This window comes from Chiloscyllium plagiosum, chromosome 18 (genome assembly GCF_004010195.1).
Source record: "Chiloscyllium plagiosum isolate BGI_BamShark_2017 chromosome 18, ASM401019v2, whole genome shotgun sequence".
NCBI lineage: Eukaryota > Metazoa > Chordata > Chondrichthyes > Orectolobiformes > Hemiscylliidae > Chiloscyllium > Chiloscyllium plagiosum.
The window spans coordinates 37,251,046-37,266,592 of record NC_057727.1 but is presented as its reverse complement, the minus strand read 5'-3'; the positions used below and the strand labels follow the sequence as shown (position 1 = coordinate 37,266,592).

Here is a 15,547-nt window from a genome sequence, read left to right as displayed (position 1 = left end):
AAAGTTTTGGAAAGAATTCTGAGGGATAGGATTTATGACTATTTGGCAAAGCATAGTGTGATTACAGGCAGTCAGCATGGCTTTCTGAGGGGCAGGTCATGCCTCACCAATCTTATTGAATTCTTTGAGGAGGTGTCAAGACAGGTCGACAAAGGACGAGCAGTGGATGTGGTGTATATAGACCTCAGCAAGGCATTCGATAAGGTTCTCCATGGTAGGCTTATTCATAAAGTCAGGAAGTATGGGATACAGGGAGATTTGGCTATCTGGATTCAGAATTGGCTGGCTGACAGAAGGCAGAGAGTGGTTGTAGATGGCAAGTATTCTGCTTGGAGGTCAGTGTTGAGTGGGGTCCCACAGGGCTCTCTTCTTGGGCCTCTGCTCTTTGTAGTTTTTATAAATGACGTGGATGAGGAGGTTGAGGGGTGGGTTAGTAAATTTGCAGCTGACACAAAGATTGTAGGTGTCATCATTAACATAGAGGGCTATTGCAGGCTGCAGCGCAACATAGACAGGATGCAGAGCTGGCTGAGAAATGGCAGATGGAGTTCAACCTGGATAAATGCAAAGTGATGCATTTTGGAAGGTCGAACTCAAATGCTGAATATAGGATTAAAGACAGGATTCTTGGCAGTGTGGAGGCACAGAGGGATCTGGGTGTGCAAATACATAGATCCCTCAAAGTTGCCACCCAAGTGGATAGGGTTGTTAAGAAAGTATATGATGGTTTGGCTACAGCTCTACAAGTCCCTGGTGAGACCACACTTGGAATATCGTGTCCAGTTCTGGTCGCCCTACTATAGGAACGATACAGAGGCTTTGGAGAGGGTGCAAAGAAGGTTTACTAGGATGCTGCCTGGCTGAAGGGCTTGCATTATGAAGACTTTTCTCTTTGGAGAGAAGAAGGAAGAGAGGAGACCTGATCGAGGTGTACAGGATAATGAGTGGAATAGCTAGTGTCAATAGCCCAAGACCTTTCCACCAGGGCAGGATTGACTGGTATGAGGAGTCATAGTTTGAAGATATTAGGAGGAAGGTGTAAAGGAGATAGTGAGGACTGCAGATGCTGGAGATCAGAGCTTAAAAATGTATTGCTGAAAAAGGGCTTATGTCCGAAATGTCGATTCTCCTGCTCCTTGGATGCTGCTTGACCTGCTGCGCTTTTCCACAACACATTTTTAAGGTATAAAGGAGATGTCAGAGGTAGGTTCTTTACGCAGAGAGTGGTGAATGCATGGAATGCGTTGCCAGCTGTGGTGGTGGAAGCAGAGTCATTGGGGACATTTAAGCGACTGCTGGACATGCACATGAACAGCAGTGAGTTGAGGGGTGCGCAGATTAAGTATTATATTTTACATTAGGATTAAACCTCGGCACAACATTGTGGGCCAAAGGGCCTGTTCTGTGCTGTACTTTTCTATGTTCTATGTTCTATAAATCTACTTTTCTGCTCCTACTCCTCCTTTTACTATTTATCTGCCTATGTAACTATCACTGTGTATCAATCATTAGGTATGCAATACTTTTATAACAAATGAGACTGAAGCACAAATGAAAAAGTCAAACAAATATGATATAAATTATTCACAAGTGAAATTTGAATTTGAAAAATACCTGTGTCACCTCTGTGTTCTTGTATTATTATATTTCTGATGAAGAACTTATGCCCGAAACGTCAACTCTCCTGCTCCTCAGATGCTGCCTGGCCTGCTGTGTTTTTCCAGCACCACACTCTCAGCATTTTATATTAATGGATATTTATTTGGGTGGGAACATTGTGGTCATGATGAATGGCTTTCTCTGTTTGACGAGGAGGCTCTTTTATAACTTGCCTGTGCCAGCTTCACTGCCAGGTGATGGCAGCTTCTGCCAATAAAAAGCTTCTGCTGTTGTGTGATTGTATATGTGTCCTGTGCTCACCACTGTCCCTTTTACATTTTAATTAGAATCGCGTGAGAGGCTTCAAGAGGCTTCCAATTCTACCATTAGAAAAAGTGTGCCACTACCACAGCTCCTTTTTTAGATTCCCTTTTACATTAGCTGATGGTCTTTTCTCACTTTCTATCTTTGTCACTCATTATTTTTTCAGTTTCCCTCTGAATTTTTTATATTCACCCTGGTTCTCAGTTATATTATCAACGCAACATCTTTTCTGTGAAGCAAGGAGCTCTGGTATTCATAATCCTATCTTCCCCTCTTGTGGAAATGTATCCTGACTTAACCCAAAGTTCTGGATGTAGGTTTGCTCGCTGAGCTGGAAAGTTCACTTTCAGATGTTTCGTCACCAAACTAGGTAACATTTTCAGTGAGGCTCCAGGCGAAGCACTGCTGATGATTCCTGCTTTCTATTTATATGTTTGGGTCTCTTTGGGTTGGTGACGTCATTTCTTGTGGTGATCACATTTCCTGCAAACCTACATCCAGAACCTCAACTTGAGCCACAAATCTTCTCAAAACTCGTTTACCCAAAGTATCTGCTCAAAGGAGGGAAACAATTGCTTGACAATTACTGTTTGCCTGCCAATCTATTACATAAATTTACCAAGGCCAGATCTATTCACACACCATTTATATTGACCTCTTCCAATTAATTATTTTTACTCTGGATTTTTCCTTGTTCTTTTCCATAGCCAACTTAAGCTGTACCATGCTCTAGTTATTGTTTCATAAATGTTCCCCTTCTGAATTAATTAATTCATTTGTATCATCCATTTGCCAGAATCAAATCCAATAATCTAAATGTTACTGATTGGATTGGAAGCATACAAGTGTGAGAAATTCTTCTGAAAACACTCAAGAAATTCTTCCTCCTTTCCGCCCTTTATTAAAAGGTTAATAATCAAGCTAACATTCTAAATTTTTCTCCTCAGGCATTGCCCCACTCCCTTTCAGAATGGATGCCATCAACGTCTCCCTCCTCTTTAAAAAAAAAGCAACTCTTGAACAGAATGTTCCTTGTAAACTACTGCCAATTCCAATTGCCCTTTGCTCACTAATATTCTGAAACACCATGTGCCTCCAAGATCTGTAGTCTATTCGCTACTGTTGCCCTCGCTCTGTGATAAACAGCAAAAAGCTGTGACTATGGCTGTGATGTTTATTCCTCCTTGACTTTTTAATTCATTCACTAAAGGAGGGTGTCGCTGGCTTTGCCATCATTTATTACACAGGCCAGGAAGAAGGTGCTCATTAGGATGTGGTATTGAGCTGCCGTGCTAGATGGTGTGTGGCTTGAAGGCAAACTTACATTTGACAGTGCTTCTGTGGAATTGTTGCCCTTGTCTGTCTAAGTGGTTGGAAGTTGCAGGCTTGGAAGGTGCTGTCAGAGGATTTGTGGCAAGTTTCTGCAATGCATCTTTAGTTGGGATTGCCAGTGTGCATTTAGTGTAAGGACTGAATGTTTGAAGGGTGTGGATGGCTACCAATGAAGCAGACTACTTTGTTCTAGATGGTGCAAAGATTGTTGTGTTGTCAGAGCAGCAGCTATCCGGTGAATGGGAGTATTCCACCACACTTGTGCCTTATCAATGACAAACAGACGAGTGGAAGTTACTCGCCACACATTCCAAGCCCCTGACCTGCTGTTATAAACACAGCATGTATGTGGCAAGTTCAGTTCAGTTTTTGGTTAATGATAGCCCTCAGGATATTGATGGTTGAACATTCAATGAGCGTAATGTCATTGCATGTCAAACGGCAATGGTTAGATATCTCTTGTTGAAAGGCTCATTGTCTGGTACTCCTCTGGTGCAAATATTACTTGCCACGTGTCTTCCCACACTTAAGTGTTAACCAGTTCTTGCTGCATGTGGGCACAGATTACTTCAGTATCTGATGAGACACAAATGCTGCTGAACATTGTGTGATCATTGGCCAACACTCCCCGTTCTGAACTTATGATGGAGGGAAGGACTTTGATGAAGCAATTGATGATGGTTTAGGCATGAACACTTTTCTGAGGAATTCCTGAAAAGATGTCCTGGGAATGAGATGATTCATATCTGATAACCACAGCCATCATCCTATTTTACAGTTATAACTTCAAACACTGGAGATTATTTCCCCTGATTCTCATTGACTCTAGATTTGCAAGGTTCTGTAGTCATTCAAATACTGCCTTAATGTCAAGGGCCATCTCTTTCGACTTAATTCTAAGGTTCAGGTCTTTTGTCCACTTTCGGTCCAAGGCTGTATTTAGTCAGGAGCTCAGTGATCCTGCTGGAACACTAAGTGAACAGATAATTGTGGAGCAACTATTGCCTGAATGGTACCTTCAATGGCCCCTTCCATTACTTTGCTGATGATTTGAGCAGACTAATTAAGGGCTATACATGGTCGGATTAGATTTTCCTGCTTTTCATGGATAGGAACAGATGCTGGCAATTTTCCACACTGCTCAGTAAATGCCAGTATTATTTCTGTATTGGAACAGCTTGGAAAAGGGCACAACCGATTCTGGTGCACATATCTTCGGTACTCTTGGTGGAATGTTGACAGGATCCATAGATTTACAGCATCTAGTGCCTTCAGCCTTTACCTGATGACATGTAGAGTGAATGGAATTGGCTGAAGGCTGGCATCTGTGATACTAAGGACCTCTGGAGAAGGCCAAGATGGGTCATGCACTGAACACTTGCTGCTGAAGCCGAATGCAAATATTTCAATCTTATTGTTTGTATTTCAATGCTAGACTCCCCTATTATTCAGAATTGAATATTTGTGGAGCCTCCACCTCCAGTCAGTTGTTTAATTGTCTGCCACCATTCACAACTGGATGTGACAGGACTGTAGAGCAGTGAAACTTGATTAAAGAGTTCCAGCAAGGAAAATATTTAAATTATTTTGCCCCACTTTGCCTTAACTGTATTTCCACTGCCAAGTTCCATGACTTAATTACCTGGACCATTTGCCCAGATCTTCTCCAGTGATGTCCTAGACAACATCTTGTTGATTTCCTGGAGTATGCCATGCTATCATGCTGCTGTTACTAAATGAACACACAACTCACGTTATTGCATTCCCACCTGATTCAAACTCAATATTCAAAATTCAAAACTCTCCCATAAGCCTCAATTAGCCTGCTAATGATGAAAAATTCTAATTTACACATCACTTCTTTCAATCCCTCCACTGTCTATGTGTCATCAACTGCTCATCTACATCCTATTTGGTTAGGTCAAAATTTCTTGCAGTTAAAAGTGGGAGAGTCTGAACCCACCATCCTTGATCCTGCCACATATTCATTGCTCCCCTCAGTGTCTCAGGCCAGATTGTTCCCACTTTCACATTGTGTTCAACCATGAGCTGGCTCTGATCCTGTATCCAATCATTTACTAACTACCTCCAGTTCTGTAAAACTAGCTTTCTCCAATGTTTCTGCAGCCCATTTGTTACTGGAATACTCATCTTTGCCTTTGTCAGCCCCATGCACCTCTAGTTCAGTCACCCTTTCCTACTGATCCTTCATTGTGTGAAATGTCAAATTATGTTTCATGTTTTTAAATTTCCTATGACCCTACAACCACTTCTCTCTCTCCAACCTTCTGTGGCACAACATAGCTGCATCCAATTCCCCATTCCACTTTATCAGCTCACTCTTCATCCTGCCTTCCTTTTATCCTACCTTTGACAGATGTACCTTGAGTTTTGGAGGTTCTATGGCTTGCTATACTTCTTGTAGTGCACTTTGTTCTCTTACTTGAAGAAATATCTACCACTTAGATTAAACTTTTCTTCACTTCGCTGATTTTATTTTTCAATGTTGACATACATTTTTCCCTTCATCCCACTGTAAGGAATTTTGGAATTATTTTCTGCTTGAACTGACTACATATTCTGCCACTTAGGCAGAATATTATGGGTTTCAGAGACAATCTCAAGATTGTGCATATAATCGAGGCTGTTCCTCCAATTCAATGCTAAGGGAGTGCTGATTGTTAAAGTTGCAGTCCCACATTTAAAAGTTAAAACAAGGCTCTACCTGCCTCCCAGCTGTGCATGAAGCATCTGAGCAGAAAAATGGCAAGTTTTGTCTCTCAGAAATGACAGAGCCTTTAACCACTTTCCAAGGACCCAAGCTGTTTTCAACTTCGAGATGGTAGATATTGCAAATTTGGAAGGTGTGCTCAAAGGTGTCCTGGTGAGTTACTGCAGTGTATTTTTAGATAGTACATTGTGATGTGCATTTCAATGTACTTTAATACACTGTACTTCAGTGATGTGGTGAGTGAACATTCAAGGTGGTAGATTGACGCCAGTGAAGAGGGCTACATTGTCCTGAATGGTGTCAAGTTTTTTCAGTGTTATTGGAGCTGCAGTCATGTTGGCAAGTGGAGAGTATTCAATCTTCAGGTCTCATGTGAACATACCTATCAAGACATGAACACATTTTCCCCATGTCTGTGTGGGTTTCCTCCGGGTGCTCTGGTTTCCTCCCACAGTCCAAAGATGTGCAGGTTAGGTGAATTGGCCATGCTAATTGCCCGTAGTGTCAGATGCAGGGGTAAATGTAGGGGAATGGGTCTGGGTGGGTTGGTCTTCGGAGGGTCGGTGTAGACTTGTTGGACCGAAGGGCCTGTTTCCACACTGTAGGGAATCTAATCTAATCTAAACAAATGAGCACTTGCTGTAGTTTATCCTTTTTGGAAAGTAGCACATTCTTGCATTGAGCCAGCAGATTGGGCCAGGAAGAAGAGTGAAACCTGATCCCAGCATGGGGGAATATGGGTCTCCCCCTTACATTATCTACTCTGCAAAGTCTTTGCTCGATGTAATCTTCTGTTTAGAATGGTTTTGGACAGTCTTAGCCCAGGATCTAGTGAGCACGGACCCTCAGAATAAAGTTGCTCACAGTTAGTCATGAGTTTACACTTACTTTCTCCAAGTAGAAGAGTAAAACAACTTTAACTTTCAAATGCCTTTGCTATAACACAGCTTACACTGCTTGATGCTCAAAGTGATAAGTTGGTTCTGTAACTAGCATCAAATTCCTCATATTTACAAACACGAAGTTGCCCCTAAAAATTATTTTATTTTGCTTGCAGCACAGTGACTTAACTTTACCATAAACCTTCATAAAAGCTTCTTTTTCAATAATAGGTTTGTGACACATTGCTAGTAGTTAATTTACATGTGTTTAAATGTTCTTTTCAATTATTAATAATATCAAATCTGGTTTCAGACCTTTCTGAAAGATTTTGATTTTCTATATCACAGGGCTGGTTTAGCCCTGGCCAGGTATTCGTGCTGGATGAGTATTGTGCACGCTATGGAACTCGAGGCTGTCACAGACATCTCTGCTACCTCAATGATTTGCTTGAAAGAGCAGAAAATGGAGCGATGATTGATCCAACCCTGCTTCACTACAGCTTTGCCTTCTGTGCTTCACATGTGCATGGCAACAGGTAGTGTTCAATTGCAGTGTAACTTAAGAGACACAGTCATTGTGAAGAATAAAACATAGGGTTTGTTTTACCCTTATGCAAAAGAATAAGCATTTCTAATCCAAAATTTGTAATGGTTGGACGTGAAGGAAATGAATTGTTGACAACACAAGATGACCATTTCCATTCACTGGTTTGCACGCATGTTTTCCATTCGACTCTGGCATGCAATGTAGCACTAGTGGGCTAATACCTTTTTTGTTTTACTCCCAAGCAATATGTTATCAGATGTATTACCTGTATGAATTATCCATGCTGTTTTAAATGTTCGGTATTGGTGACACTAGCCAAACCAAATGACAGACTAACCAGCTTAAAGTATAAGATGACCATAGGGTAGGAGGAAATCTCATAAATGCCTTCACACATATCACTAATAAAACATGGATATGTATGGGCAAGTATACAGGTAGCCACGAGGGTTATTGTGGCACAGTGGTAGTATCCCTATGTCTGAGCCAGGACTCCTGGGTTCAAGTCCCACTTGCTCCCGTGGTTGTCATAACATCGTTAAATAAGTTGATTTGATACCTTAGATAACTCTGATGTTGTTTTGAGTTATACCAGTATATGTTAGAGTAGGCTGCCCAATACAGTAGAAAAGGTTCCTTAATAGAATAACCATTGTAAGAAATTAAAGCAGTGGATCTTTCACATGTTGCAATTAATAAGAATCAGTACATCCACTGATATGATAAATAATGCTGCTTTACTGGATTATTCTAATAGGCCACCATTTTTATTTAAGCATGGTTAAGTTCTTTTTCGATTTACTCAACACTTCATATAAACTAATGCTTCATGAAATGCTGGATGATCTGCAGAAGATATATATTTCATTTTTATTGACTGCTTTTTAAAGAAGTGTAATTCTTACTTTACAAGTCATTTTGCCAGCTTTTATTTTCCACTCATTTATTCATTATTTCATCCCATGTTTTCCTTAGTTTGTCATACTTTGATTTTTCTTTATTTCTTTCATGCTTCCTTGGTTCTGTTTCTGGCTTTCTACAAACCACCTATCCTTTAAAGTGTGCAAGTGGCAGGATCACTTGTATTACAGCCAATTGTAGATGGTGAGGGGGATAAGTCAATCAATCCCTCAGTAAATGAGCCAGAGAATGACCCAAAAAAGGACAGAAAGGAGTCTAGAAAAGGTTCTAGAAAGGAGCCCAAGTTGCAACCAAAACCAGAGCCAAAAAGGTAAGTGTTATTTTGTGCAGTTAAATGATAGAAAAACTTATAATTTGCAGAGATATGATACTAGTTAACTTGAGTAGAAGTGACAACAGATCCTTGTGTATGAACATTTTCTTTCCTCTCCATATTGATTTCTTTCATTATTTCCATTCTTTGATTTTCTCCTCCTAGTTTCTGTAATATGTTTCCTTATCAAACATTCTTTTGCAAGGCCCCTGTTAATCTTACTTTGTAGCCAGCCTAAAGGAGGTATGTGATATTTTGCTAATTCACTTGTCCTCTAATTCTCTTGATTCTCCTTGTGGGTAGTTACTTCTTTTTTGTATTGTGCCTGATGTTGACAGTTGACATCCCAGATTGCTATATAAGGAATTACATATGCAAAGCATTCCCAACAGAGCAACTTGGGAATACTAAATCCCTGGATCTGAAAATTACCCAAGTACCTAAATTGATATCCTTATTATTTAGTTTTGCATATGTTTGACATCACGTAGTGTTTTATACATTGTTATATAAAGGATGCCTTTGAAAGATGCCTGCAGAGGATGATGAAAATGTTTTGCAACTAGGTCTCTCCCACTCCGAGGCTGGCTAGAAGGAACAATGAGGCAGATCCACGTGTCACTGTTTCACAAGAGACTCTTAAATGCATCATTAGAAGTTGGAATTCCAAATTAGCAAAGGCATGGATGTAAAACATAACCACGAACATTAATTTTGAAGGAAGATTTGTAGGTACTAGAAATAAAACAAGTTTTAGCCTTTAACTAGAATTGTTTAATCATTATACTTGTTTACCTGAGTATCCAAAGTCACAAGCACTTTTGCCTTAGGGATTCAAAAAAGTTAAAAATAGGTTGCATTTAGTAGGCATACTTGAAATCGAAAGAAATGTTAATTTTAATATTGAAGTTTATTCAAATCTTCTGTGATCATTAGAACAGAGCTAAGAAAGCAAAAAGTTATGCTTCATGAATTGAATAGCTTCAAATGACATAAACATTTATATTGAAATAAACAGGGTCAAATGTAGGTCTAACTGCATGTAGATTTTAGTATGTGCTAGGAATAAACATTATTTTTTCATGTGATGGAGTTGCAGTAAGTTGTCTGTTTGTATTGTGTTATTATTGGGTCAGACAGTGAGACAACAGTAGCTTGCAGTCAGTCACAGAGTACAGAGCGAATATGATTCAGATGTTACAGGACAGCCTGAAGGTCAAGACTGACAGAATGACAAGCTGTCACTGAGAAGAAACTAACTAGCTGGTGTCCTAGGTTGCAGTACAGTGAAATGGTCTTGTGATCTGATCAATGTCAATCCAGAAAGTAACAAAGGTTTCTACACAAAACATGCATGTTAATGTTTGCAAACCTTCAGACATATTAAAATTGTTTGGCCTGTGCAACATGTAAGATTTTCATGTGTACATTTTTGGGGGGGGAGAATTTTGGAAAATTAAAAAGGAATAGATTCTGATTAAATCCTCAAACATAGTAACTATTGCGAAAGAACTGTCAAATGAATAAATTGATATTGTTTTAGAATCACATTTTGTGATTCAGTTTAAAACAACCAAGGCAAACATTTTGGGTTATAAATTCTGCCATTAGACAATCTGGTTTTCTTCTTCCTCTGTATAAATAAACATTGACAGGAGCTCAAATGGTCTATAGTTAATTGTTTTGTTATTGGTTCCTTCAGTTTTTTTTAATTTTTATTCTTATCAAGCAAGTTTCTCATATAATCGAACCAAATGCACTCACGCATACATTAAAAATGCCTTTTATATTTGCCGATCAGTTTGTAACAAAAATCCACTAAGCCATGAAAGCTGCAAAAAGTAGTATAGCAGTCACTAGATTGTAATTTTTGACAAAAAATGTTGGAAATTTTATCATTTGTGACATGGCCCGAGATAGGAGTCTGTGAGGAGAGTGAAGCTGACAGAACTGGTGCTAACCACTGTGACAAAGACTTGAAAAGCAACCAACATGACATCTTTCCTATCACGCTGCCGAAAATGTCATCTTTGTGAACGACAGTGAGAAAATGGTTTGCCGAAGTTTTGAAAGGTAGAGTCGAAAGACGCTCATCATGTCAGAAATAATATAGTCCGCAGCTGTTTGAGAAAGGAAATCCTAGTGGCCATGTTTCAGTTGGCAGGCCCTCCGAGACATCGAGACCACTCCAAAAATGGCTACAATTGACCTGTAGATTGTACCACACTTGTGGTCAAATGCTCAGTTTCGATCACTAGTTCTGCACATCATAGCCAGTTGTTAACATCTTCTTTGAATAAGAGTTGGAATTTTTACAATTATTAGAAACAAGTCATAATTTAGGTTAATTCTTCAATATGTTTGTATTTTACTATTTTATATTAGCACATGGGGGTCCTTTTCAATACACTATGGAGCTATTACCTTAAATATTTTAGGAAAGAAAATCCAGTAAGATCTTTCCATTTTGTGAACAGTACTATAAATGTCATTTTGTGTTCCTGGTTCATCAGAGCTTTGAGTTCTGGTACCTAAATGTTCAGCATCTGAATGTGCTTGGAGGAATTTCCATTTTACTGTAATGTTATAGTATAAAAATTAGGAACTGTTTAGCTTTTAAGTGCGCAAATATTGATTCCTTTTGCTGGCTGCTAGCACAATTTAATTAATATCTCGGTAGTGCTTTAATAATTAGCACGTTATAAACAGGTGAGAATTTCACATCTTAAACCAAAGGCTTAGTTCAGTGATTTAAAGATCTTATCATGCTACATTTGAATAAAACAGAAATGCATAACAACACTTTTAGAAGTAGGCACAAAATTAGAGTTGCAAACCCTTTAATTCAGCATTTTTTATTTGTTCATTCTTAAATATAAATCTGTACATTATTTGTACAGGGCCAGACATATTTATAGTGTTCTGAGATTTTTAACAGTAAATTAAGAGAAAAGATGTCACTTGTAACAATAAGCTTCACCAAAATAAGTGTAAAAAGAATGTGCTTTCCAAGCTCTAGAGTAGTATTTCTTGTGAGATGATTTGCCATATTAACAGCTTTCTATTTTATTGGTCACTGCAGCACTGCAGTGTAGATTGTAATTTCTGAGCCTAAGGTCACAATGATGCTTGCAAATAAAGAGAAATAAAGCTGACCAATTAACCCCTGACAGGAGGTTTATTAAAGGTTCTGTAATCCTTTATCATGCTTTTGTGTTGCCAAACAGGCTGGTGCTGGGGATTTGCACAGCTTAAAGTGTACACTGAAGGAGGCCAATGGAAAAGGACTGTTTATTCTATTCACAGTCTACTCACACTACAGAAAGGGAGACTGAGCTAGTGTGGACTGGATAGCAAAATACAAATCCCTCTACTTTGCTTTTAACTGAAGAACCTAGTAATGTTGTTTGTCTGGGCTGTTGCTTCCTTTCGTGAAAGGATTAGGTCGGCTTCTTTCTCTCTTATTATGGATTATTGGCTGGTGTAAATATTCAGGAACTATCCATATTGTTTAACCTGAAGTTGTGAAATAATAAGGAAATGCTTTTTTGTGCAGAACTAAATTTGTTCTCTCTTACAAAACACACTTCATCTAAAACTTAAGCCATAGGGGAAATAGCCTGGGAAAAAACAACCTGGTTGTTGTTTTAATGATATGTTCCCTGCTTACTAAGTAGAAGAGGTCAAAAAGTGGCACAGAGTATTTAACACAGAGATATTTAAATTGTATGGTGTCTTGTTTTGAATAAATTAGTTTGTCATCTTTAAAATCCATAAGATAGCGAGCAATTCTTTTAGCTCTTTTTAGTTCATTGAAGACAAAAAGAAAACTGATAATATTAGTGCTTTATTTATAAAAATACTTAAATTACTTAAGTGCTGTAATATTACTCCGAAAATGTTCCAGGAATGTACCTACAGATTAACCTCAGGAGCAAGATTAATGATTAAAACAGGGAAACTTCAAAAAAGCATTTTCCTGTCAGCATAGTGTTCTCTTAAGAAAATGGATCGATTTTACAGATCTCCTGTATTGTGGAGCAAGAGTATTAGCCACCTGAAAAGGGAGCACTGTAACTTTTTACCCTGTTACTGTTACCCTGGTGACTGTCGCCATTTCACTGGGTCACTTGAGTTGGTGGCAGGAACAACCACTTTAAGAAGGCACCAAGTAAATTGAAATCTTTAAATTGATATTGCTTGGATTCTCATGCCAGTTCTGGACTGCACTGGGCAGAGCAGACACCCTTACATCTCCAGCCTATATCAGCTGAGGCCTGGGCTGAAGAGGAGACAGTAGGTAATTTTCTGTGTATCCTTGTGGGGTCAAGAACGAGGGGTTTCCCCTGGTGCCAGAACAACAGTTTGGTGCAGATGCTGAACCAGCATTCCTTGACTATCTGGAAGCAGTCCATTGCTCCAATGTTAACAAGGCCCACATCTCCAAATGGACCAGGTCTCATGCCAGCATTACTGGTGGTTTACTGCTACATAGGATTTAGGAGCACGTGTAGGCCTTTTAAATCTGCATTTCCATCCAATCAGAAAATATCTGGCTGTGATCTCAACTGCGCTTTTCTGTCTGCCTCCCGCCCCCCCCCCCCACCCTTTCACACCTCTATAAACTTTCCCTCCCTTGTCAATCAAAAATCTATTTAACTCGACCGTGAATTAATTCAATGACCCAATCTCCACTGATTTCGAAGGAGAGAATTCCACAGACTAACAACTCTCTGAGAGGAAAATAATTTTCACCTCTGTCTTAAAAGGGAGAACCTCCCATTAAAATGTTTTCCCTAATTCTCGTTTCTCCTTCAGCAGAATATATTCTCTCAAAATCTACCCTGTTAACTCCTTCAGGATTTTTATGGTTCAATAAGACCACACCTTTTATTCTTTTAAACCCCAGTTGGGAAAGGCCCAACCTATTCAAACTTTCTTCATGAAATATGCTTTTCATTCTAAAAATGAATCAAGTGAATTTTCTCTGAATGACTTCCAATGCAGTTATATCCCTTTCCAAATAAGGAGACAAATATTATACACTCCAGACATGGTCTCTGTACAGCTACAGGAAATTTTCCCTATTCTTCTTTTCCAATCCCCTTCAATGAACACATATTCTATTTGCTTCCTAATCACATGCTGTACTCACAACTAATATTTTGGAATCCCCGTCCTACAAAGTACTGCAATCTTTCTCTTTTTAAAAAAAAAACAATGTTCCTGTTTCTCCTGGGAAATGTGCACAACTTTGCATTTTTCCATTTAATATTTTAATTGCCAAATTATTGCCCACTCGCCTAACCTTTTCAGACTCTCTAACTCCTCTTGACAACTTATCTTCCTTGGTAAAAACAATGACTGCAGATGCTGGAAACCAGATTCTGGATCAGTGGTGCTGGAAGAGCAGAGCAGCAGCTGCTCGTCGGATGCTGCCTGAATTGCTGTGCTCTTCCAGCACCACTGATCCAGAACTTATCTTCCTTACCTATTTTCATGCTATTAGCAAATACATGATTATACATTTGATTACCACAGTCAAGTCATTAATATATATTATGAACCATGTCTTTGTGATACTGAACTGTTAAGCTTTCAAGAAGAAGAAAAAAAAAATTTTCTTTACCCCTCCATCTCGTTAATTAATCAATTGTTATTGCATTAACTGTCACATCTTGAGCTTATGTCGCATTTCGTGCAGTAATCCTTGATGTGGCACCTTCGCAAATGATTTATGCGAATCTAAGTACATCACATCGATGGATATTGTCTATATTGCTTGTTGCTTCCTCAAAAACCCTTGATAAATTAGTTAAGCACAATTTCCCTTTCAACAAAACCATGTTGGTTCTGCCTGATCATATTTTGATTTTCTACGAACCCTGCTATAACCTCCCTAGTAATGAATTCCAGCAATCTCACTATGACAGATGTCTAACGTGTTCAATGCACAAAGACCACTTTTTTTTGGGAAGGGGGAGGTGAAGGGGAGGTGATGCAAGGAAAGGGGCAAGTTGCACTAATCTTTCATGAGCTAAAACAATGTTATGCCACTTTCTAATCCAAAACTTTGTTTAATAGCTTGCAAAAGACATACGTACCAAACCTTAATGCAGTCGTAATTAAAAACTAAAATAATTATTTTGTCTTTTAACTAATAATGTGTTGCATGGCATTTCTGCTTCATAAGTGTTCACAAAAACAAAACTGATAATTATTTAATTATAGCCAAAGAGTGTGGTGCTGGAAAAGCACAGCCAATCAGGCAGCATCCAAGGAGCAGGAGAGTCGACGTTTCAAGCATAAGCCCTTTATCAGGAATAAGCTCTCCATGTTCCTGGTGAACAGCTTATGCTCGAAATGTTGACTCTCCTGCTCCTCGGATGCTGTCTGACTAGCTGTGCTTTTCCAACTCAACACTCTTTTTGATTCTGATCTCCAGCATCTGCAGTCCTCACTTTCTCCTATTATTTAATTGATTGATGATAATTGTTCGTTGATAATTTGTAAAAATAACTCAGTATGTAGTTGAAGCCAACCTTCCAGCTGAAATTTTGCTGGATTGCTAGAGAACCTCAGTATAAAAGCACAAAACTATATTTCATGTATGCCACATTCATGCCTTAAGAAGTATCTATACTTTTAAGTACTGAACTGAGTACAACATGGAGAAAAATGATGAATATTATCTCACAAATATCTGGTGGTTAATGCTATTATGAAATTAGAATTCGAATTGTCACTTTGTGTCTTTCCAGGCCTGACGGAATAGGAACTGTAACAGTAGAAGAAAAGGAACGTTTCGAGGAGATCAAGGAGAGGCTGCGCATACTACTTGAGAATCAGATCACTCACTTTAGGTGAATACAAGCAGACAGAATGCCAAACTAGTTGAT

At 38.9% G+C, this 15,547-nt stretch overlaps 1 protein-coding gene across 29 annotated transcripts in view; it reads left to right on the top strand.

Annotated features, from left to right (window-relative positions):
• cadpsa (Ca2+-dependent activator protein for secretion a) overlaps nt 1–15,547 on the top strand; it is a 585,960-nt gene that overhangs the window by 393,748 nt on the left and 176,665 nt on the right. For 16 of the 29 annotated variants that reach the window (XM_043708232.1, XM_043708233.1, XM_043708243.1 and 13 more), the window contains 3 exons: nt 7,216–7,403; nt 8,475–8,645; nt 15,410–15,511. In XM_043708232.1, coding sequence (XP_043564167.1) covers nt 7,216–7,403; nt 8,475–8,645; nt 15,410–15,511 — 461 coding nt within the window. The remainder of the gene's footprint in view (nt 1–7,215; nt 7,404–8,474; nt 8,646–15,409; nt 15,512–15,547) is intronic. The other 13 variants (XM_043708249.1, XM_043708250.1, XM_043708252.1 and 10 more) reach the window with 1 other exon arrangement.